The 25,460-nt window shown below is 41.1% G+C and overlaps 1 protein-coding gene across 1 annotated transcript in view; it reads right to left on the bottom strand.

The window, feature by feature from the left end:
* The window catches only part of DGKK (diacylglycerol kinase kappa), a 113,723-nt gene that overhangs the window by 37,291 nt on the left and 50,972 nt on the right, over positions 1-25,460 (bottom strand). Inside the window, exons 5-12 of the mRNA XM_030934435.1 lie at positions 15,423-15,558; positions 14,865-14,971; positions 14,434-14,556; positions 12,431-12,533; positions 4,500-4,683; positions 3,692-3,800; positions 2,789-2,928; positions 1,670-1,751 (exon numbers count right to left, since the gene is read on the bottom strand). Of these exons, the coding sequence (XP_030790295.1) occupies positions 1,670-1,751; positions 2,789-2,928; positions 3,692-3,800; positions 4,500-4,683; positions 12,431-12,533; positions 14,434-14,556; positions 14,865-14,971; positions 15,423-15,558 (984 nt within the window). The remainder of the gene's footprint in view (positions 1-1,669; positions 1,752-2,788; positions 2,929-3,691; positions 3,801-4,499; positions 4,684-12,430; positions 12,534-14,433; positions 14,557-14,864; positions 14,972-15,422; positions 15,559-25,460) is intronic.

Here is a 25,460-nt window from a genome sequence, read left to right on the forward strand (position 1 = left end):
ATAACACAATGTGCTGCCCATCCTCATCCCCCGCAGCCTCATTGTTGCTTACTGACTCTATCAGCAACTCAACTTCCTCTCTAGAGATGATAATGATCAAAGAATTCTTGTTGAAGGTCAACAGAGATGATCTTAGATCTATGCTCATTCTAAAAATTTAGATGTATTTCATTTTCTCTTAATAATCACAACCTCTTATGAAGGAGGTACTATTTCTTTCATGTTTCAAATGAACAAACAATCTCATATTACATAGCTAGTAAGGAATAAAGCTGGATTCAAATCTACATCTTTCCAATTCCAGAATATAACGTCTTTAATAATATTACTACCAATAACAACAGCACCCACTTATATAGTACTGACTATGTGCCAGGCTCTGTTCTAAGCTACATGTATATTTCTTCATATAATCTTCATAACAACCTTATGAGATAAAGACTATTATTATCTCCATTTCACAGAAGAGAAAGCTGAGGCCCAGAGAAGGGAAAGACGATAAGTTTAGAGTCAGGATTCAATTCCAGGTAGTCTGGCTCTTGAGTCTGTGTTCTTAATTACAACTTCTACTCCTTCCTCTTTGTCACCCTTGACATTCAAACATCTACCAAGACCTGATAATTCTATTTTTTCAGTATGTCTCAAATGTATCCACTGCTATGCATCCCTGCTACCACTTTACCAGTCCAAATCACCATCATCTCTTGCCTAGACAATTACAACATCTCCTAGCTTTTCTCTTTGCCTTTAGTCTTTTATTCTTTCAATTGTTTCTCCACATACCATGGCACTCCTCTACTTAAACCCCTTCTCTTAGATAGCAGACTGGATAGATGACTGGATATGTGATAAAGCATGCATAGGAAAATGTTAGTAGTAGAACTACCATTTCAACTTTCATCAATGTAGAAATTTTCATAATAAGATAAGAAAAAAGTCCTTCTATAATTTTGATTGCTCTTGGGATAAAATCCAAACTTCCTACTGTGGTTTATCAGGCCCTTCCTGGCCTGGCCCCTGATTACTTCTCTAGCCTCATCTTTAGTCAGTCTCCCTGAATGCCCCCTCCCTGGCCCCTATGCATCAGCCATTATGAATGTACTTCAGTTTCGTGAATATTCCATGCTCTCTCTTGCCTTTGGAACAATACACGCTGTTCCATCTGTGTGGAAACCCCCCCCCCCTTTCTTATTCTCCTGGTTAACTCCCTCTGGATCTCAAGTCTCTTCTGAAACGGCACTCCTCCTGAGAAGCTTTCCCTGAGTTCCCCAGACTCAGATAGATCTTCCTGCTATGTGTTCCCAACCCCCTCTACTTCCTTATATGCTAACACTCATACTACTTGATTAAAACAATTTATTTTTCCATCTCTTCAAGTAGACTATGTCATTCTTCTTTACCCACTAGCATATAAGAACATCTCCTAGAATGATATCTCACATAAAGTAGTTACTCCGTAAATATTTTGAGTGAATAATAAATGGGTGAATGAATTATATCCCCAATGCCTAACATAGTTCTTGGTAAACAGCTGCTGACTGACATGTCACCAACCCTCAATGATATCATCCTCATCCATGGAAAATGCAAACGCTTCTCTCTGGGTTTTGCCAATTATTTCACTGTGTAATAAAGATATTGGTCTGAATTACAGCTGGACAGTAGTTACCTCAAATCGTGGTACATCCATTTCAACCTGTCCTTTTAGCAGTGGGGTTTGTCTGGGAGTCTCACGAATCATCACACTCCATCTGAAATGAATTTCAAAGACGGATATTTAAGGGTCTGTTTCATTGCTGGTAAAAATTAATGCTTCAAAGGTGAAGATAGAAGTAAAAATGTTTATGTGGTGGGGGGAAGTGGTTTGTAGGGGGTGCCCAAGCAATCTCTGGTCACCTGATCTCAAGGTATACCATAAGAGGAACCTCTGTCTCATGACTTCTATAGGCCAGTGTGATGGAAGGAATTCCCTTCCCTTTACAGGGTTCTCAGAGAGCAGTACTTCTTAACCAGAGGTAAGGTAACCATCAAGATCATCTGAGGTGCTTTTGTATAATACACATCCCAGGGCCCTGCTATGACCTACTGAATCTTTGTGGTGGGGCCCAGGTTGATGTTTCTAAAAGGCTCCCCAGGAGATCCTTATGGGCAGCAATAAATCAAATGTTCATATATGCACCAGCATAGAAAGTCTTTTTTTCCTCAGGAGATAGGATGGTAGTACTCGCTCTTCTCTAGAGCAGTGACAATGTAAGCAAGTTATTTCTAAACTCTCCCTTCATCCCTTTTTTAGTTTCTTTGAAAATCTTATGAAATTATAGACTTTTCCCCAAGAGAGAATATGCTTAAACAGATCATTGGCTCTGCAATTTGAAGAAGGTTCACAGAACGCTTGAACTTTATCCATGGGGCCCCTGCTCTAGAATCCTTTAGTTTTTTTTGGTGTTTTTGTTTTTGTTGTTGTTGCTTTGTTTTGTTTTGTTTTTCTGAGATGGGGTCTCACTGTGTTGCCCAGGCTGGAATGCAGTGGCGTGATCATGGCCCACTGCAGCCTTGACTTCCCAGTAGGATCCTTTAGTTTTGAAGAGGGGCTTCAATAATGTTTGAAGGATACATGGTAGACCCTGGCTTCCCAAGAGACAAGCCCAACCCAACCCACAAATTGCTCTGCACTGAAGCCAGAAAGGAAATGAGGCTCTATCAGAGAAGTTAAAGTATTCCTGATTGAGGTGATGTAACTGATGTGGGACAGCAAGAGGCACAAGGGCCTGGTCTTTCGGCCACTTACCTGTCTAGGATCCTCACACTAGCCTGCTCCACTCTGTTGAGGATGTCCAGAGGTGACTTGCTTTTGTTCCAGAATGCACCCCAGCCCAGGACACGAGCCAGATCATTGCCAGTTCCAAGTGGGATGACTGCCAGCTGACACTGCAAGAACAAAAGGAGACACCCTTTTCAGACAGTCTTTCTACCAAGCTTCACCCATGGAAGAACCTAGAGGGTACTCTTAGGGAAGAATTATGGTCTTAAAGTCAGCGGATTTAAGGGACTTCAGATTCTGGGGAAGGTAATGAGAAGATGTTTGCAATTGGGTGAAATTTTCCCTAAGGAGTTGGACCCCAGTGTTAACAACACAGAATCTACTAAGTAAAGGGAAAACTTGCTGGAATATAACAATATTCATGGCCATGCTTATAAAAGAGAAATATAGCTGTGAATTTCTATCTGGGCTGGGCCAAGGAGGTGAAGTACGTCAGGAGACAAAGCTATTGGAGTGAGAAGAGCAAGGGGCTGCCTAGGGACAGCAAGGAGACATAGAGGAAAGTTTCTGCCACTCTTGAGACTCAAGGAAGAAAATCAGTGGGCTCAGGAGGGGAAGGAAATTCGGGGCTGAGTTCTGTCTAAGACCACTTCTGTTTTGTTTGCTCTCCTCTACTTCAACTCTTCACTTTGAAGCCTAGTGAACAGAGCACTGCTCATTCTTTCTGTCAATGTCACACAGATAGACAACCAGAAAATAGTCTAGATGAGCAGGCTTAGATTGGGAATCTACCAGTCAGGCTGAATATGAAACCTGGGGGAAACGTATTTTACAGACAGGGAGGGCAAAGACTTGGGACTTCTTGGGATGGGCAGTTGCACACCCCTACTCTTTCTAGCAATGGCTAAACTGAGTCATCCAGGGACTCACCTTTTCATGTAATCCAAAGGCATCAATCAGAGATAAGACCCAGCTCACGCTGCCATCTCCACCACAAACCAGAATGCGAAAGCGAGCAAAGTTCTTGAACATAGACAGCCTGGAAGGACAAAGAGGAAAGGGGGTCATTTCATGAACAGCTGGGTTTTGTAACTTTTCCCACAATATAGGATTGCTGCTTTGGCACTCTGCTAACAGACTACCTGCCTTCTTTCCCTTAGCCCTTATCTCTCTGTGTATCTAAGACCATAGACAATCCCAGAGATCAGGCTTTGCCTCAACTCATTTTCTTTCTGTGCCCAGCTTTGCTCTGGAAAACACTAGTAACCTAACCAGACCCATTTGCTGAGGCCCAGGAAGATGGCTTGCATGGTGGCCAGTGGGCTCACAGGAACCAGGACTGAGCAGCCAGATGATCCCAAAATAAAACAGGTCTGTAGAGGAGATATATCTATTTGGTCCTGGGAAAGAGAGTGGCAGGAAAAGTAGATAGCAGTGTCCATTTGTCTCTTTCTCTGAGGTTAGGAGGCATAGTTTTACATTTTCCAACCAAAAAAGATAAAGCAAATCTGAGAGGGGCTTGGACCTAGGCTTGAAGGGATTTCTGGGAGAGGGCTAAGAGCCCTTCTACCAGCCAACCCAAAAGGCTCTGGAGTTATGCATTTGTGTCCTGACTTGAGAAAATAGATCTTTCCTGCCCAAATACAAGAACTGATTCCAAGAAACCTATCCTGGTTTAGAATGTATAGAGGGAAGACTCCCTTACATACCCAATCATACTCATGGGGTGCATGCTTACCCTGCTTCAGGTCCACCCTTCAATAGGTCGAACACTTGAGATGGGTTAAGGTATTGCTTGAATTTTCGGAGGAAGACGATCCCCTGATGATCGCCACTTTTGGAGTTGATGAAGATGAGCAAGGGACATGAACAGGCTGATGACCAATCAAGATTCCAGAAGTCCGAAGATACTACTAATTGGCCTGACACAATGAAAAGAAAAAGAAGATAAAAAAGAACAGACACATTGAGATGGAAACGAGACATGACTTAACATCACATTTTGCAATAACTTTTTGAGTATGAGTCTCAGTTTTTTTGCGAATGAGGAGCAGAGTCAAGATACCACCCAGAAGGGCTAAAAGTATTTGTCCACTGTTGTCAGACAAATGACATTTGCTGAGCCACTACTACATGCCAAGCATCATGCCAGATACTGCTAGGGGTATAGTCCCTGCCTTCAAGCTCGGGAGAGAGACTCATACACAACAGTACGTTGGAACATAAGGAATAAAGAAATTGGTGCCACAACCAAGGATTAGTAAAACTGTGAGGAAACTGAGGAAGGAGAGGATTGAGAACCCAGGAGGAAGACCAGCACACAACTAGTCCTTTCTCTGCCCAAGATACCTCAGTTCTTATAGTGAGAAGATACTAGGTCAGGAGAAGGGGGAAGGAAAGGCTGTCATTTAGCCAGGAGCTAAATAACGGAACATATCAATGTGGGATGAAGCAAAGAACTGTAATCACTTCTCTAAGGCTGTTGCAGAGCAATCTGTATTATCTAATCAACTTCCCCGGGGGAAACAAGACTATAGGAAAATTATCTGAACAAGGGAGAGGCTTTTAATAATCCCCAATATTATAGTTACCTATGGAGAAGTGAGGTTATAGCAGTCTAAATAACCAAGGCCTGCCAACTCGTGCTGAGTCTCAGAGCCTGTTGGCAGGGAGACAGGCAGTGTGCAATGGCCCCCTAAGAGATGCTAGACAAATAGTGAGCCCCCAGACCTCGGAGCTGTGGCTTGACAGGGATGCTTCCGCAAAAATAAATACACAGGGCAAAAAGCATGTGGCTCACTCCTCAGTGGGGGTGGGAAGAGGTGGGTTGAGAAGACCCATTTGTTTTAGCCTGGGTGGAAGGGAACCTGAAGGAAATTACTTGAGTAGATTTCATGACTGGTTTGCCTGGAAAAATCAAAGGCAGGCTTCCTCTATGGGCCAATTCCCACTCACTGGCCAGTGGAGCTTGAAGGCATCCTAAGCCAGCTAGCCAGTCATGCACCAAATTTTTAGGACTTGACAGGCCTGACAGCTACAAGGGAGTCTTATAGAAGCTGGGTCCCCTCACTAACATAGCTCAGAAGTAGTTACTTTTCCTGAACACATTATCCAAAAGTAGTACCCCTTCCAACTTATTTTTACTAAAGTAATATGTTGACACAATAGTAGTTAAGACACATTAATCCCTTCATTCAATAAATATGTATGGAGGGCATTCTCTGTGCCTGCTTTACGTCCTGAGAATACAGTGGTGGACAAGATAGAAATAGTCCCTACCCTTGTGGAACTTATATTTTAATGGAGGAGACAGACCATAACAAATAATTATAAAAAAGAATTTGTCATGAAGAAAAATAAAGTAGGAAAAGTGGGTAGAGATTGGAAGGGTGTTATTTTAGACAGAGTGGTCAGGGATGGCTTCTCTCAGGAGGTGACATTTGAGATGAAACTTGAAGGAATGCAGGAGTGAGCAATGCAGATATCTGGGGGAAGAGTTTTTTGCGGGGTAGGAAGAAGAATAAGTGCCAGGACCCTGAAAAGGAGACTGTCTAGGCTGTCTGAGGATCAGTGAAGAGAATAGTATGGTTGTTGTGAAGTGAGTGAGGGGGGAGTGGCAGAAGATGAGGTCAGAGAGGTGACATGGGACAGATTCAATGGCAACAAGATGTTAGAGGAAGTAGTGCAAAAATAAGCGGAAGACTGTTCAGCATGGACTTGAGACATTATGAGTCAGGTCTTCAGATATTTAAATAAAATAGTCAAAAGGTGTTAACTTTTTATGTGCTTGCTCCCCTACCAACCAACAATGCAGGCCCCAATTCATGGCCTAGCCCAAAGCTTACCTCTCCCTTGTTTTAGAACCTGTCTGTGCTCTGTGCTTCCCTTCCTCACTCTGCAACCCTCTATCAACACCCTCTAGGTGAGCATGTGACTTTGGGTATGCACCCTAATTAAAGGACTCGTGGAAGCAACTTCTTGCCAACATCTAGTGGCTCTCTGAGGTGTGCTTGGAAGCAAGCACTTTCCCTGCCAGAGGTCCTGGAGTAAACCTATCTATGCCCCCAGTGTTTTTGTTTTGTTTAGTGTCAAAGGCCCTTTGGGGGCAGTTCCTCTCTAACGGTGAGACAGCAGTGGCAGTGAGACCAACCACTGTGTACTATTTGGGCCTCAGTTTCCTTATCTTCAAAATGAATCATTCAAAACTTAGTTTCTCAGTGTTTAGATGAAAATGGACCTTTAAAAGCCAATCATTATGCTCATGAGAAACAGAAATATAACTTGGCTCCTGAAGATGAGAAGATGGTCAAACTTACTCATAACAAGAAATATGCAAATTAAAACTAGACCATGTTACCATTTTTTTTTTCTTGTCTAGAACATTGGCAAAAAACATACAAAAAAAAAAAAAAAAAAACAAAAAAAAAACACTTGATTGGGGAGGCCGTGTGGGAATAGGCACTCTCATACACCAAGAATGGAAGTGCTGAGTGACACAAGCCCTATGGAGGTGAATTTGACAGTATCTATGAAAACTACAGAGGCATATGCATTTTGACCTAGTAATTCTATTTCTCGGAATTTTTCATATAGACGTGTATGTAAAAGGATATGTATGAGGCTGTTCATTGTGGCATTATTTGTAATAGCAAAAGACTGAAAACTACTAAATTATTCATCATAGTGGACTGGTTAAATATGTTATGGTATATCCATATAGTGGACTATCTTGCAACTGTAAAAAAGAGCAAGGAAGCAATTTGTTGATATGGAAAAATCTCCAAAATATACTGTGAAGGAGAAAAAGAGCAAGGTGCAGAACAATATGCATAGTATTAAAAGGGGTGGATAGGAATATCTATTTATATTTACTAGTATATACATGAAGAACTACTGGAAGGTATTTAAGAAAGTAATGGCAGTATTGAACTGTGAGTGAGGATATGGGGGCTGTAGGAGATTGAGAAGATCAGAGAAAAGATAAAAGATAGCAGCAAGAGTTTTTGTTAAGTATTATGTGTATATATATATTTCTTTTTTAAAAAACTGAACCATGTGAATATATTAACTAGACAAGAATTAAATTAAGAAGTAGGAAAAAAGAATTACACTAATGCTGTCCATAAATGAAATACCCATGAGGGTATAAACTAGAGTGAGCATAGGAAGCTTAGAGAGAAAATTCTGTAATTAAGGCGACTTGAACTTTAGCATCAAACCTTATTTGGTCACAGATGGGAAGACAGTGGGAAGTAGCCCCGACAGGAAGGCAGTCCCAGGAGACTACAGGGGCAGTCCCATCTAGCATTTCCCCCTGAGGAAGAGAATATCTGAATTTGAGCAAGGCCAAGTTTGTCAAGAGAATCTTGTGAACCAGGTGACAAAGATGGGTGCCACTGAGGGCAGGAATATAATAATGTTAAGAAGATTTATAACCAGGTAAACAATCCTTTCCACAAGGTTGCTTTTGAATAGAATGATGTTAATCATAAGGGAGTGTCCAGTATTATTCCACAATTTTAACTGACAATTCACATGGAAACTTAGAAGGCTGGCTTATGAACTTTGAAGTACTCAAAGCTGGAGGAAGAGATACTGGATGACAGAATCAAGATTGAAAAATGACCTTGACAAGCTGACCGGTCAAAGTCCAGGGATGAAATGTAAAGGGAATAAATGTGAAGCTTGCCCTTTAGGCTCAAGGACATAAATTGTACCAGAACAGGACAAGACGAACTTGACTTGGCAGCATCAAGTGTGAAAAGAGCTTAGGGGATTTAGTTGACTTTAAGCTCCTGATGAGTCAACAGCCTGAAAGAACCTTTCGAAAAAAGCTCATGTTTCTTTGAGCTGCATTAATACAACCACAGCACCCTAAACAGGGAGCCAACTGTCCCACTCAAATTTATTCTGTTCACTCCACAGAAAGATGCGAAATTGGCATAGGTTGGCTTACCATTCTCTTCCTGTATTTTAAAAATCCTCCTTTACTAATGTCAACTAATTTAACCTTCATGACACACCTGAGTACAATTATTATTCCTTATTGGCAGAAAACAAATGACAGATTAATCACAGAGAGGTTAAGTAACTTGTCCAGGGACATACAGTAAATGATAGAGTGTGTTTCTAGGACTAGTAGTACCAGCAGCATCTGGGACTTGTTAGAGATGCAAAATCCTGGGCCTCACCCAGATCTACTGAATCAAATGCTCTGGGGGTAGTGTTTCAGACTGTCTGAAACACAGAAATCTGTGTTTTAACAAGCCTTTCAGATGCTTCTGATACAACAACCACTGCACTTCACTATTTTTTCTCCATATGAGCCAGTGCTGCTATCTTAAGTCATCGCTCTGAGCCTTACATACAGTAATACATTCATTCAGTAAATGTAAATTTATTCATGGATTCGTGTAACAAATCTTGGCTGTACGTATACCATATACCCAGGTCTGAGTCAAGTGCTAAGGATACAGAGAGTTCACAGGCTGGGGTGGAAGATGGACACCATTATAACGTCATGTGTTAGGTGCTTTGAGATATGTGTTCTTGGTTTAGAGCCAAAGAAGTAATTGATTTGTTTGGGAGAGTGGGAAGAGGCCATTACAGAAGCTGTTAAACAGAGAAGACAATGTTTGATTTTGAGCTGGACCCTAAAAGATAAGAGAAGGAATTTACCAAGCAGACTGGACAGGAAAAAGGGATAAATTGGAAGGAATTATCAGAAATTAGAGTCTATTGACTGAATAAATACATGTGGGAACAGATGGGTGTGACTCAACGCTAGCAAGGCCTTTCTCAGAAAGTCATGAGCTAGATGCCCTCATGACTTCAGCTGGGTGCTGAAGAAAGGATTCTCTAGCTCAGCCAGGGGGCATTGAACCAGATCATCTTTAAGGATCTTACATTGCTAAGATTCTATGACTGGAAGATGCAAAAGATTCCTCTGGGAAGGGACTTTCCAGTAGGAAACTTACCCATTAAAGGGCATAAGGCCACAGCCAAGAAGCTAGAAAGAAAGAGTCAAGAAGATAGGGAAGTCTTGAAAGACACTTCTAAGAAGTTCCAGGACAAGTAGTGCATGATAGAAAGAAGGGTTGGCAGAGAGGGAGATTCAATTGGATCAAGAATGCAGATCACTAGGAGGAAAAGTTAAAAGCTAACTCATGGGATGTTAAATAAGACACCAAACAAAAAGAATAGATTAGCCCAGATGCTCCTAAGAAATAATATCATACTACTGGTGGAAAGAAAAAGAAAGTAACAGTGCCATCATTTCAGAAGCTACAAAAAGCATAAGAAGTGATATAGGATAGGAAGAAATAAATTTTAAAAACACCAACGCAAGGACAGGAAACACAGAACATGTTTGGCCCAGTTACAAAGGAGAGGTGGCAACCCTCTTAACACGTATTTAGGGTCATTTGTGGCATGCTGAGGTGGGCCATCTGCTTAAAGACATCTTTGTCAGGTCCCTGTGGAGGTGGGCAAAATGTCTCAGATTCAAAACTAGGTTGATTTCACTACCAGCCTGATTTTGCTCAGCTGACCAGTTTGCTACTTTTCCTCTTGTATCAACTGCATCTTCCCTAGTCCCTCATTCTCCTACCTAGGCAAGTATCTCTTATTTACTAAGTCATGAATCTCATCACCTCTTTGGTCAATTACCTGGTGGGTGACTCCATGTGGATAACTATTTGAGTAGATCTGAGAATAATATATGCATGTATACCTGAGTGAATTCAGTTTTTTGTCTTTACATGTTATTATGGGGACATACAAGTATACTTGCCTGCAGAAACCTGTATGAATGGCTCATTCCATGTACTAAGGTCTAGCTATATCTGTGTTAGGGTTGGAAAAATAACTGGAAGGATCTAGAGTGGCTGTGTGTGTGTGCACGTGCATATATATGAGCATGCATATACACATGTGGTATGTCTAGTTCTAAAACTATGTTGTAACGGCTACAGGAATCTTTGCCCTCTTCTGTTCTCTAAGGAAACCATCTACTCTTCTTTCTTTTCCTTCCTCTGCTTCCAGCTAATGCTGGCTCTTCCCTGGCAGTGAAGTGAGCAACTAGCATCTATATGGGGATAATTTTTAAGTCAGTGAAATGAGGTTCACTAATCACTCTTGGACCAGTGGATATCCCATATGTCAGAGGTGGACAAATTAGCAAATTAGAGAAATATAGATTAAAACATTCCAGGAAGAATTTGAACTTTCCTCCAGTAAGTGAAATTGACCATATATAGGGTGAGACTAACCATACACAAATTGAAATTTATGAGCAGTGTATCTCTTCTCTGGCTTAGTGAAATAGTAGCATGTCAGTGGTAACTATATTAGATTTCTAAATTTCTTAGTGTTAGTAAAATAGGTTAGGTCTTTTAAGCTGTGATATGTGATTTTGATCTTGACAGCTCCCACTCTTTAATAATGAGTAATGGGAGAAGCAAATGAACAAGTCAATGGCAAAAAGGAGAGTCTCTCAGAAAAAGCGAAGAAAAAGTAGGGAAGGAGAGGTGAATTCCACAGGCAAGTTCCAAAGAGTGAATCATCCCTGTGGGGTCTGCACTTTTTATTAGGCTAGGAGACTAGGTATTTAGTTGCCCAAGAAGTCAAGGGATTTAATTTTATGGTCCTTTGAGGTTATGTTTTTAGATACTTGGGCCCTTCACATATTATCATCTATCCTCACAACAGATAGCTTCATTCCCATTTACAGATGGGGAAAGCAAAGCTCAGAGAATGTGAGTGACTAACTCAACATCACATATCTAGTAAGTAACTAAAGTTCATAATTGCCTGGCTCTTGTTTTTTTCCTTACATCATGATACCTCCATGTATTACTTATTCTTAAACACAAAAACTGTACAAAATACCCTTCCTCTTGGCTCCTGCTTTCTTTGTTCTAACATTGCTAGACCTCTTGATAGAAGACTCTATACAAAGTTTATTCTTGCTGCATTGATTTCATTACTACCTCCTTTCTGCTCAACCTCCTATAAATGGTTAACATTCCTAAGGTTTTCTCATTTCCAAATGTCTCTACCATTCCCTTGGCACTTAGCATATGACACATTAAATTGTTAATTGTTGTATTATATCAATAGCCCGAATCCACAATAATCAATAGCTCTGGCAATGCCCATGTCTTAGATCTTTCTGTAGCCTTCAGTCACCTTGAGAATAGAGTTCTTAATAAATCACTAGTGTCCAGGAACTGACAAAGCATCAATGAAGAGTGTTGGGGTAATGATCATGTTAGTTTCATATTTAGGAACAACATTGGTGTTAGTTTCCATTTTAAAAGTAACATAACCTGGCCTTCATGAAGTTCTTCCTTGACCACCTGGACACAAACTTATTTCATGACTTATCTAGTGTTTGGAAATCATGAAAAAGCTGAAATCAATTCTGATCAGAAACAATTGTGACCGAGCTACAGAGAACGTGCCCACATACATATACACCAGAAAGAACAACATTCACAATCCCAAAGGTAAAAGAACCAGGAGCTATCTATATACACATGCACATTCCTACTTCCCAAAAATGTTTGACGGTTTGAGGAGAATAATTTAATTGCAGTCCTTCTTCCCAGCCTTTGCACCTTCCCTCCATCCCCAATGTGCTTCTGAGGTTAAGATTTAACTACTCACCATCGCCTTTGGGGTCACTTAGAGCAGTGGGAGGAATGACTGATGAGCGATGGCTTCCGAAGCAACATTCCTTGGAAAACCGTCTCCTACAGTCATCATGCACCTGAAACGACAAGAGAAGAGCAGAGAAAAAAAAGGAGGGGGAGAGAAAGGATACCACTGATCAGTCTTGAGTTCCAATACCAAGATTTAGATCCTTAGTATTTAATCTCCCTTTCTGAGATTTGGTGCTATATATATATCCCTAACTCACCTGAACACCCCCATTCTACTCTGAGCCTACACTGTCCCTCAGTGTGGCCTCAGAACTCTGGTCCTTTCAAAGGTAGCTTTCAGAAGATACCCACCTACAGGCACTGAGAAATCACCAGTCCTAAGGCACAACCTTAGTGGCCTACAGAATGGGGAATTTCCATGCAGTATAAAAGAGTTAATACTAATAATCTAATATTACACTTCAATCCTTATAACCACAGGTGTGTGAGGTAGAAAAGACATTATTGAATTCATTTTAAAAATGAGGATACCAAAGCTCAGAGAGGTAAAGGGTTTTGCCTAAGGTCAAACAGCTGGGAAGTGACAGCTGAGACTTTGCTGCCTTTCCCACTAGTGGCCATTCTTTCCAGATTTCTGACATCTTCAAGTGCCACTTCCTGGAAATTTACACAGTTTCTAGGGGGCATGAACCTGGCCTGGTTATTCAAAAGCAATTGAAAAACAAAACAAAACAAAACAAGAAAAACAGAGGACAACCGGAGTCTTCTAAGAAGAAGCTCATACTTCAATTTCTTCTTGTCTAGAAAACTCAGTTTTGGAAAAGCATCTAAAATGCTAGAAATCTAGATCAGTGTCTCTCAACTTCAGCATTACTGATATTTTGAGCCAGATAGTTCTTTGTTATGAGAGGCTGACCTGTGCATTGTAGGAGGTTCAGCAGAATCCCACGCCTCTACCCACTACATGTCAGTAGCACTTCCCTCCACCCTGAGTTGCAAAAATAAAAAATGTCTCCACGAATTGACAAATACCCCCAGTTGAGGACAGGACCACTGGCTTAGAGGCATGGTAGTGTTGTACTTAAGAGTGTGGTCAGCTGGGAATGGTGGCTTATGCTTGTAAGCCCAGCACTTTGGGAGGCCAAGGTGGGAGGATCGCTTGAGCCCAGGAGTTTGAGACCAGCCTGGGCAACATAGCAAGACTCCGTCTCTACAAAAAAAATTAAAAAATTAGCTGGGCATGGTGGCATGTGCCTGTAGTCCCGGCTACTCTGAGGAGGCTGAGGTGAGAGGAGCCCACCTCACATGAGCCCAGGAGTTTGCGGCTGCAGTGAACTGTGATTGTGCCACTGCACTCCAGCCTGGGCAACATAGTGAGACCCTGTCTCAAAAACAAAAACCAAAACAAAACAAAAAAGAGCATAGTCTTTGCAGAATTATGTATGAATTAAGACTCTTGCTTACTGGCTGAATGACCTTGGACAAATCACTTCACTTTTCTGACCCTCACTTTCCTCGTCTGTAAGATGGGAACAAATGAGGCCTGGTTTAGGCTTATTGGAAGGACTAAATGAGATCATGTATATTAAGCACTCAGTATATAGTGGCAATAATAATGTGTTAATATTATCAACCATTTTTAATTAATAAAGGTTACAAGTTCCTAGGAAATAGTGAATGAGAAAGGGAGAAGGTTTCTCAAAGGCAGACTCAGAACTTATTTTTTAATTGCCCATACTGCCATTAGAGAGTTCAGCTTTTCCCATTTGTTAGTAGGCCTCACCAATTAAGAAGCAACAAAGATGATCTTAAATCTTTCTCCCAAAGGCTCCATAGCCAGATCTGGAAAGGCAGGATACTAAGCTTTATCCTATGGAATCTGTTTAACCTGTTTTGGGATAAGGGTTTCTTAGGTTTCTATCTATGTGTATACATGGTCGAGCTCTAATCCACACCTTCGCCAGGAGTTAAGTTCTCTAAATATCAAGAAGATGAGAAGAGTCTTACCGTAGAATTACACCACAGGCAGCGGAAGTCTTGAAGTCTCTGATAACTGCCACAGTTCTCATGACATACTGCACACTGAGAGCTAACAGGCATATTTCCTTCTACCCACTGATGGGGCATGTTCTGCAGAAGGGTAAAAAGACACAGGAGGTAGAAGTTAGAGATATAAAGAGAGGAAGGGCCAACTGGAATAATTGTACTACTCCATGGAGGACATTAGGTAAATGACCCAGGCTCTTCATAGTCCTGCCCTCCCTACTCCAATGCTAGTGAACAATGACAAGAGGGAGGTTCATTCTTCCAGATAAGTTGGATTGTGAGCCTGGGACTTTGCTTATCTGGAGTTAGGAAGAAGTTTTCCTTCCCCTGTGTATCCTGGTTGAAGGGGAGATGGGAGAGGCCGACTGTGGGAAGACATGGCTGGTACTTACTACTTCATCTGCAGGCAGAAGGAGGTCATCAGTGATAGACAATGTATTCCACTTGCAGTCTTTGCTTGCTCTCAAAGCACATAATCTGTGAGATTTCACTTTGCACACTGTGAGAAGAGGAAGAAAAAAGATGGGTGTGAATCTGGTAACAGTGAGGACTCTAATTCCCTTCCCTAAGCTGCTCTGAAAGTTAGAACACAGATGCATTCTATATAGTTCTAACGTACCTCCAAAAACCTATTTCCAATAGAATCCAGTTCCTTTTTATTCTTACTGGCTAATCTTTTTACTATCCAGCTTGAATGAAAATTGATGGTAAGAATGAGGTGATTTCTGTCTTTTTAACACTTGTGATAATATAGTCCTATTCCCCCATACTCATCCTTCTATTTTCATCCCCCTCATGCTAGTTTCCTCCCTTTTTCTTTCCTCAATCAGGGTTAACCTCACACCAGAGTCAGTGACCTAATGTGAGTTAATGATACTAAAGCCACATGAGTTCCTTCATCCCTATATCTACCCACTGAGCTTCACTTCCTAAAGGAATCAGAAAGGTACCTTCACAGATGATGGCATCTCTGGATAAGGCAGGAATGCTCTCTCGACAAACATTGCAGTGCTGAGTCCGGTGGCTGTAGCTGGAGTACCAATAGTGCATTCCAACAAGAAAAGGGTTGTTTTCTGCTGCAGGTATCTAAAATAAATAAAAGAGAAGAGAGAATGGAGGATGAATCACAGAGACGGATTAAAGAGGGCCTGAAAATCTGCTGCTAAGTCTAAAATGGCCTGCTGTATAGGTGTCAGAGCGTGTGAAGAGGAAGACTGAAAGTTGGAGCCAATACCTGGGACCCGGGATATTTTTTGTGTGTTTTTGTTTGTTTTGTCAGTCATTTTCAAAAAGAAAAATAATAGAGGGGCAGATCCTGGAATAGAAGCTGAAGTGCAGTGGCTCACTGCAACTTCTGCCTCCTGGATTCAAGTGATTCTCCTGCCTCAGCCTCCCGAGTAGCTGGGACTACAGGCATGCACCACCACGCTCAGCTAATTTTTGTATTTTTAGTAGAGACGGGGTTTCACCATATTGGCCAGGATGGTCTCCATCTCTTGACCTCATGATCCGCCTGCCTCGGCCTCCCAAAGTGCTGGGATTACAAGCGTGAGCCACCGTGCCCGGCCAGGAGTAATGATCTTTATACTGCTTGGCCAATCACTCTATTGGCTTAGTTCAAGCAAAAATGTGTTCTGTTAGCCTTGGCCTTGGTTCTCTTTAAGTAGTAAGCAAAAGGAGGCATTAAGTTGGAAATTCAGTGATATCCAAATGTTCTAGCCAGGGAATAAACACAGGAGATAAGGCTCTGACTCTGGGCTAAGGAATATTCTATAAGGCTTTAACTACCTTCTGGAGGTATACACTTCCCTTCCTGGCTGCCAGGTGAGCAGAGCATTGCTTTACCTGGACAACAGTTTCATCTCAGGGGATTCTTTTAGGAATCCCTTGAGTATTCTTTTAGGAATACCACGCTCTGACTGCCTATAGCAGTTTCCTGATTAATCAGCTTAATTCATTCAATAATCCATTAAACAAGTATTTACTGAGTGAATACTTTGTGTTTGGCACTTTTCAAAGCATTTGAGATATAGTGAACAAGACACAACCCCTGCCCACATGGAGTGGCATCCTTTTTGGTGTCCTCTTTCATGGTACTGAGTTTGACATTTTTTGTTAACATGCCTTAACATTTTTTGTTAACATGCCTTAACATTTTTTGTTAAATGCTGCATTTGTATATCACAGTCTGACTTTCATGACTGTAGGGAAGGCACAGGGTATACCAGCAACAGTTCTGAGATTGAAAGAAGGGAAGGGTGAGCACCAAAAAAAAAAAAAAAACAAACAAACAAACAAAAAAAACTCCAAGGATTCTTACACCTTTTCACTAATTCCTGTTAATGTCTGATTTTCTCCTTCTCTGACTTCCCCTGAAGTTTAGACATAGGCATACAAAGAGCTTTTCATTCTTGACATTATAATGAGTTGGGTGTATAAAGGCATGACAAGACTTTAAAAAGAACTATATTTTCTTCCTGACATCAGTTGACAGTGGGGAGAGAGAGAGAGAGAGCACTATTGAGGGCTCTAGCACATTAAGTATTCATTCTTGATCAATTTACAGGAATTAGTTATCCAAGACATAGCCTACACATAGCCCTCTCTGATCACTCCTTCCCACTTCTGGCATGCTGGTTATGTGCTAAGCTACTGTTGATTTGACCTGGAACTTTCTGGAAGGGAAAGCTATTTTGATGAACTCAAGGCTCACATGTTCTGGGATTGCTTTGTGATTGTAATGTTTATTGTATATTAAGGCACTGGAAAGCTCTAGGGTGATTAGAATAGAAGATGGGGAGTCCTGAGGAAGTGACATACTCTTGGCTTTGGCACTTTGAGCTCCTAGAACCTTTCTACTCCCCAAATCACTAGATTGTAATTCTACAAGCATCTTCTTTTTTTTTCCTCCCAGTCTCCTCTCCTCCAATAATTACTAAGAACCTATTATGTATCATTTACCATGGTAGGCACTGGAGATGCAGAGATGAATAAACCATAGTTGTTTCCATCAAGGAATTTATAGTCTACTGGAGGAAACAGATTCTAAAACAGATCATTCCTGTCTAGAGTGACAAGTGAGCTCTTCTAAATGTGCAAGCTTTCACAGGACTGCGTGGAAGAAATTCAGAGCTCTGCCTGGGTATAATATTAAATTTCATGGTCCAAATTGCCTACAGAATACATAGGAATATGTAAAACGGACATTGCTTAGGTTCAGCAATTGAGGTAATGGAATTCATATTCCTTGTGTACATCCTATTCTGTAAGGAAACGTTGATGCTTCCCACCCTGGATGAGTATGTGTGGTGATTGAACTGTGTCCCCTCAGAAATGTGTTCAAGTCCTAACCCTTGGCACCTATGAATGTGACCTTACTTGGAAATAGGGGTTTAACAGATATAATCAAGTTAAGATGAGGCCATATTGGATTAGAATGGGCCCTAATCCAATGACTGGTATCCTTATAAAAAAAGAGGAATTTGGACACAGACACACACACACGAAGAGGAGAACACCTTGTGAAGATACAGAGCACACAGACACAGGGGAGAACACCAGGTGACAATGAAGGTGGAGATTGGAGTGATGTATCTGCAAGCCAAAAAATGACAAAGCTTGCCTGCTATCATCAGAAGCTAGGAAGAGGCAAAGAAGAATCCTCCCCTAGGGTCACTGGAGAAAGCATGGCTCTGCAGATACCTTAATTTGGGACTTCTAGACTCTAAAACTGTGAGACAGTAAGTTACTGTTGGTTTTAAGCCATCCAGTTTGTAGTTATTTTATTATGGCAGACCTAGGAAACTAATACAGATTTTGGTACTGGGAAGTGGGGTGCTGCTGTAACAAATACCTAAAAATGTGGAAGTGGCTTTGGAACTGGGTAATGGGTAAAGCCTAGAAGAATTTTGAGACACATGCTGGAAAAAGCCTAGATTGCCTTGAACCAAGTGTTTCTAGAAATATGAACATTAAAGATGTTTCTGGTGAGGCCTTATGTGAATACGTGGAATATATTGGAAATTAAAGGAAAGGTAATACTTTCATAAGGCAGCAGAGAACATGACTGATTTTGCTCTACTGTTGGGTGGAAAGTAGACTTTATGAGCAATAAACTTGAATATTTGACTGAGAAGATTTCCAAGCAAAGTATAAGAGGTGCATCTTGGTTTCTCTTTGCTGTTTATAGTAATATGTGACAGGGAAGTGATACATTGAGGAAAGAAATTGTGTTAGTCTGCTCAGGCTGTCATAAAAAAATACCATAGACTGAGTGGCTTAAAAACAGAAATCTATTTTCTCACAGTTTACAGCTGGAAAGTCCAACATCAAGGTATCAATCAGTTGAGTTTTTGGTGAGGGCTTCCTTTCTGGCTTGTAGAAGGCCACCTTCTCACTGTGTACTCTTGTAGTTTTTCCTCAATGTGTGCATGTAGGGAAAGAGAGAGAGAGAAGAAAGAGAGAGAGAGAGAGAGAGAGAGAGAGAGAGAGAATATCTATTTCTTTTCCTCTTATTATAAGGCCACCAATCCTATCGGATTAGGTCCCCACCCTATGGCCACATTTAACCTTATTTGCCTCCTAAATGTCCTATCTCCAAAGTCACATTAGGGGTTAGGGCATCAACATGTTAATTTGGGTGGAGGGCACACAATGGAGTCCATAACAGAACTATCAAGCAAAAAGTCACCAGAACTAGAAGATTTAGAAAATTCTCAGCTTATCCATATTGCAAAACACAAGAAAGTGTGCCCTGCAGAGAACATCAAGGGTGTGTCTGGACAAACTTTTGCTGGAGAGATTAGACGTGGGACACCTGGCTCTGATTAACCATTTAAGCAGAACACTGTCAGATTGGACTGAACTTGGACTGAAGGGGACAGATATGGGATAAAATGAAGGAAGGTTATCAGACTTTATAGGCATGAAACATACTGATAAAGCGACTCAGCTGTGAACATGTGTTATCCTTCAAGAAAATGGAAGAATGACTTCCAGGAGTAGCTCAGAGGCCAGCAAGGTTGCCGAGAGAGGCTCAGAGGCCAGAGATGCTGCTATTGCCATTATAGGCCCAAAGCATGTGGGCCCAAGGGGCAGGAGCACTGTCTCCTTGGTTCCAGAGGGTGGAGTTGTCTCTTGGGTTCCAGAAGGTGGGGCTACCTCCTTGGTTATGCAGGGGGTTGTGGGGGGATTGACACTTCAGTGAGCCAAGTGGGTAGGGTCAGAGAACAGAACACCTAGCCACAGAGAATTATTCTCAGGCCTGGAAAACCTGATGGAATTTGCCCTGCTGAGTTGCCAATTTTTTTTAGACCTGCAACCATTTTATTCCTTCCATTTTATCCCTTTCAAAATGGGAATATCTGTCCTATGCCTGCCCCAACATTGTATTTTGGAAGCATATAGCTTGCTTTCTTGGTTTCACAGGTCCACAGACGGAGAGGAATATTGCCCAGGATGGACCATACCCAGAGTCTCACTCATACCTGATTTAGATTATTTACAAAATGATATTTTGGACTTAGATTTAACGCTGGAATGTGCTATGGCTTTTGAGGATGTTGAGATGACAGTGAATGTATTTTGCACATTGGAAGGACATGAATTTGGGGGGACTAGGGGGTGGAATCTTGTGCATTGAATTGTGTCTCCCCAAAGGATATGTTCAAGTCCTAATGTCCACTATCTGTGACTGTGATTCTATATGGAAGTAGGGTCTTTGAGGATATAACAAATTTAAGATGAGATCATACTATATTATGGTGGCCTCAATCCAATGACTACTATCTTTATAAAAAGAGAAATTTGAACATAGATACATAAAGAGAGGAGAACACCATGTGAAGATACAGAGGGAACAGGCACAGGAGAGAATACTAGGTGATGACGAAGGCAGAGATTGGAGTGATGTGGCAGAAAACTAAGGAACACTAAGAATTACCAGCAACCACTAAAAGCTAGGAAGATGCCAAAAAGAAAAAATTCCTCCCCTAAATCTTACAGAGAGATCGTGGCCCTGTTGACGTGTTGATTTCAGACTTCTAGGCTCTAGGACTCTGAGAAAATAAATTTCTGTTGCTTTCAGCCACAAAATTTGCAGTAATTTGTTACAGCAGCCTTAGGAAACTAATACAGTATGTCATTATAGATCTTCTTACTTGTTGACACAGATTAAAAATCCATTTTGAAGACAGATTTAAAACTGTAGCATGTACACAAGCCACGGATCTCTAAATGCTAAAGAAAGAGTCTTCTTTAAAGCTTTCAGTGTGTGGTTCTTGGGTTTTTGTGTTTGATTTTTACCCTCTCTAAAATACTTAGGTGAATACATTCATGCAGTCCATTGCTCCGATCAGATTCTTCATTTGCAATGGACTGAATGCTTGTGTACGCCCTTCATATCATATGTTGAAATCCTAACCCTCAAGGTGATGGTATTAGGAGATGGGGCCTTTGGGAGGTGATTAGGTCATGAGATTGGAATCTTCATGAACCAGATTAGCACCCTTATAAAAGAGGCCCCAGAAACCCACCTCACTCCCCTTTCCACCATATGAAGACACAAGAAGACAATTGTCTATGAACCAGGAAGTGGGTCTTCACCAGACACTGAGTCTGCCAGTGGGTTGATCTTGGACTCTCTGGCTTCCAGAAGTATGAGAAATAATGTTTGCTATTTGAAGTCACCTGGTCTGTGGAATTTTTTATAGCAGCCCAAACTGACCAAGACAGGAATTGGTACTGAGAAGTGAGGAGTACTGCTATAACAAATACTTAAAAATGTAGAAACAACTTTGAAACTGGGTAATGGGTAGAGGCTAGAAGAGTTTTGAGGTACATGCCAAGAAAGCCTAGATTGTTCTGAATAGAATTTTAAAGGAGATTTTGGTGAGAGCTCAGAAAGGGAAAAGGAGAACTGTAGAGAAAGCTTCTATCTTCTTAGAGTATACCTCAGTAATCATGAACAGAATTTTGGTAAAAATATGGACCGGCCAAGAACATGTTACTGGACAATAAAGAAAAAGTGATTGTTGCTATAAAGTGGCAAAGAACTTGACTGAATTGTGTTTGTATGTTAGTGTTTGATGGAAAGTAGAACTTGTGAATGATGAAATTCGATATTCAGCTGAGGGTATTTGGTTCCTCCTGACTGCTTATAGTAAAATGTAAGATAGAGAGTGACATCAGCAAGATGGTGGAATAGGAGTTCTCCAGCTTCTCTCCCTGCACTACAGAAATCCATATGGCAACTATCCACAGGTCAGAATACCATTGTGAATATCCCAGAACTTGGGAGTGAGGCTGAGACTCCCCCCTTGGACCACAGAACTGAGAAAAGCCAGGGTCAAATGGTAAGAAGAATGGTTCTCTTTTACTGTGCCACTTCCCCCTCAAGCTGGTGCAGTGCCACAGAGAATTTCCCTGAAGTTATGGTTTCTAAGTGGGAAATTTTGAAGTTCATCTAGTTTGCCCACTTGAAAAAATCAATTTTCTGTACAACATCTGACAAGCAGTTGTTCAATTTATTTGTTTGTATTACTTCCAATGATAGGGAGTTCTCCACCTCAAGAGCCAGCTGATGCCATTCCTGCAGCTTACAGTGAATGTTAGAAAGTTCTTTCTTCAACTAGGCCAAAGTTTCAGAAAAAAATTTCCAAGATTTAGAGCTTTAAGAACATTAGATGGACTTTTTTGTAAGAAACTTAGTTCCCTACCATTGGAAGAGTTCAAATAAAGGCCACATGACTTACATCTCCAGATGCTCTAGAATCTAGTATCTGGAGTCCAGATAACTTTTAAGGTCTATTTCTGTTTCCACAGTCAATGATTCCATGACAATTCATTAGGAAGAGCAAACTTTTTAATCTAGTCTTCCAAGCAGCTCCTTATTTCTAACTTTCTCCTTTTATTCTTTCTTTAAATCCCCCAGCCTCACACCTTTCATCTGTCTGTGACTTTTCTACTTCATTTGCCTCTTTCTTATATTTAGGTTATCCGCCACCCCTAACTCAGTATCCACACTTGTCCTCCCTTTCTATCCTCATTTTGGGGCTTAACACTGTCTTGCCATAATTAATCATAGCCTCTTCTCTGAACTTCTGGCCTCCAGTTTTTCCCTTGTCTAATCCATCCTGTATTTCTAAGTATCCCTCTTATCAATTCTCTTCCCGTTTGAATCCATCCTTAAGCTTAACTTTGTATACATTGCCAATCTTCCCCACTCTTTATCCAGGCATTGAAAAATCTCCATAGTCAGGCCCCATCTTCCTCTCAAGACATACTTCTTGGACTCAATTTCCTAAACTTTTCTGGTGAAATGGATTCTCCCTTTCACTGTATTCCAAAAAGGTTCTGTTTTCCTGTTATTCAGCTTTTGCTTATACCAGTTCCATAGCCCAGGACCTCCCATTGCCCCTAATTCCCTGCCACCAATAAAATACAATCTATCTTTCAAGGTCAGTCTTTTTTTGTTTGTTTGTTTGTTTGTTTTTGTTTTTGTTTTGAGATGGAGTCTCGCTCTGTTGCCCAGGCTGGAGTGCAGTGGCCGGATCTCAGCTCACTGCAAGCTCCGCCTCCCGGGTTTACGCCATTCTCCTGCCTCAGCCTCCCGAGTAGCTGGGACTACAGGTGCCCGCCACCTCACCCGCCTAGTTTTTTTTTTTTTTTTTTTTTCCCCCGGCTAGTTTTTTTTTTGGATTTTTTAGTAGAGACGGGGTTTCACCATGTTAGCCAGTATGGTCTCCATCTCCTGACCTCGTGATCCGCCCGTCTCGGCCTCCCAAAGTGCTGGGATTACAGGCTTGAGCCACCGTGCCCGGCCTCAAGGTCAGTCTTAAATCTCTCCTCTGTTAACTCTTCCCAGAGGACTCCAGCCCATACTTCTCTCTTCCTCCTCTGAACTCCCATACCACTTTATTGTCTGTTTCATTCATCTGGCAATCAATCATGCATTGCCTTGTAACATCTCTGAAAACTGTCATTTATCTTGGGTACTGTCCTTTAACTGTTTCTTTTGTGTATATAGTGTCTCCCTATTACCTACAAAGCTCCTTGAGGCTGGGAGCAAGTATTGCATTTTTTTTTTCCTACTCTCTATGAAACAGAATTGGGCAACTAGTAGGGGATGGGTTATTAATGTGTACTGACTAGTTTCCAATAGATTATCCAATTATTTTGTCACCACTTTAATAGACCACTAAATCCATGATTAATCTTCCCTTGCCCTATTTGTCAGGCATTGGTGGTGACGGAAGATAGAAGGGACCATTAGAGATAAGGCACATATGGGAGAAAGCATATTTGACTATTTAAGCCTCAAGTAAGACAAATTGCTAAGATGCTGGTGCTGAGATGTTTCACTATTAGCTAAAAGTGTTCCTTAATAGATTTAGGTCCCTGGAGAAGCTCCACAGAGGTTGTGATTACAACCTGATACAACTCTTCCAAGAGAGTAAACAGGGATTTTTTTTTCCTTTCTAGTTTGTGCTGGGTAATCAATACCTAGGTGTTTAATTCAATGAATTCAGGGATGGTGCACCAATTCTCTAGTAGTCATCAGAATTTCTCTAGCAGTTTTTGCGTTCCTAGAACAATAATTAAAATTCAAAATATCCTATGTGACCTTTTATGCCAAATTGAAAATGCTATATGATTCATGAGAAACCCTCCAGTTTGAACAGAGGTTAAGTCACAGGAAGGAAAGATATTGGTCCACAGGGATGAAGATAGGAAAGGAGCATGGAATTCACAACTTTTTATGACTGCCTCTAATGTTGTACTGTAGTGGCCTTATTGGTCGGGGCAGGAGGTGAAAAGGGGATGTGCTTCTCCATTAGGAAAGGAAGAAGAAAATAACAAAGAGGTAAAATTCTGAGTGCTAAATCGTATAAAGATCACCAGCAAATGCTAAGCAAAGGATCTCTCAATTTAAGCATATATAATGTGGGACTGGGGGAGGCCTTAATGATATTGGAGAGGCCTCAAGTCAGCCATCTTGTCATGTTCCCCATCATTGCTATAGGGAGCAGAATGTATAGTTATGAGACTAAGTGGTCAAAAGCTTGAGAAGTCCTCGGGGAGTAGGGATGGATGGCTCTTCTCTATGGCATTAGTTTTATTTCTAAACCGCATTATCCAAACCACTTCACACACTGCTCCATTCAAATTGCCTAGAACAATCATCTATGCATTGCTAGTTATTTAAGACATTAGGTTATTTTAAAGTCTGGATTCACCTTCCCCTTTATCTCTAAGACCTTTACAGCAGAACTTTGCTTCAAGATGAACCATGTATCATTCTCTGTCCAAATCCTGGTTCCAAGATTTCCTGCAGATTCATTTATTCATTCAAAAGATATTTATTGTGCTTTTACTATGTGCCAGAGACTGCTCTAAGTAAATAACTGACACAGATCTCTCTCCTCTTGGAGCTTACATAAATTCTAACTGTGGTAGATGTATAGAAGGGCAGGCAGAGTGTATCTCCTGAAGTTTGATTGAACCAGTTACTGCAGGGAGCAGTGGCCAGATATTTGGTACTGCTAGGTTAAAAAGAACCCTGCTAAGCTTTGGAGAGGATACTTCTTGCTCTTCCCTCTGCATTACTTTTGTAGTAGACAGAAAACAGAAAGGCAAAGAGTATAGTGGTCAAGGACATAGGCTTTGGAGTCACATTGCCTGCATTGGAATCCTAGTTTCACTACTGAATAGTGATTCCACCTTGGACTGGTTCCTACCTCTTTCTGAGTCTCAGTTTCCTTAGCTGTTACTATTGTCATTCAGCAGACCCAAGTCAAGACTGCTGATTCCTGTTTTCCTAACCCAAGGGCATCTACATTAGCTGCTCACATACACCTTGAGTGACTCATCCATTGGGCATACATTTACATCTACATATTAAGTGGATATGTATAGAAGTATCTGCACCACATACTTACAAAGGTCTGAGTCCAAGTGAATTACTCCTATTTATGAATAATTCTAAAGAG

Source organism: Rhinopithecus roxellana, chromosome 7 (assembly GCF_007565055.1).
Source record: "Rhinopithecus roxellana isolate Shanxi Qingling chromosome 7, ASM756505v1, whole genome shotgun sequence".
Taxonomy (NCBI): Eukaryota; Metazoa; Chordata; class Mammalia; order Primates; family Cercopithecidae; genus Rhinopithecus; species Rhinopithecus roxellana.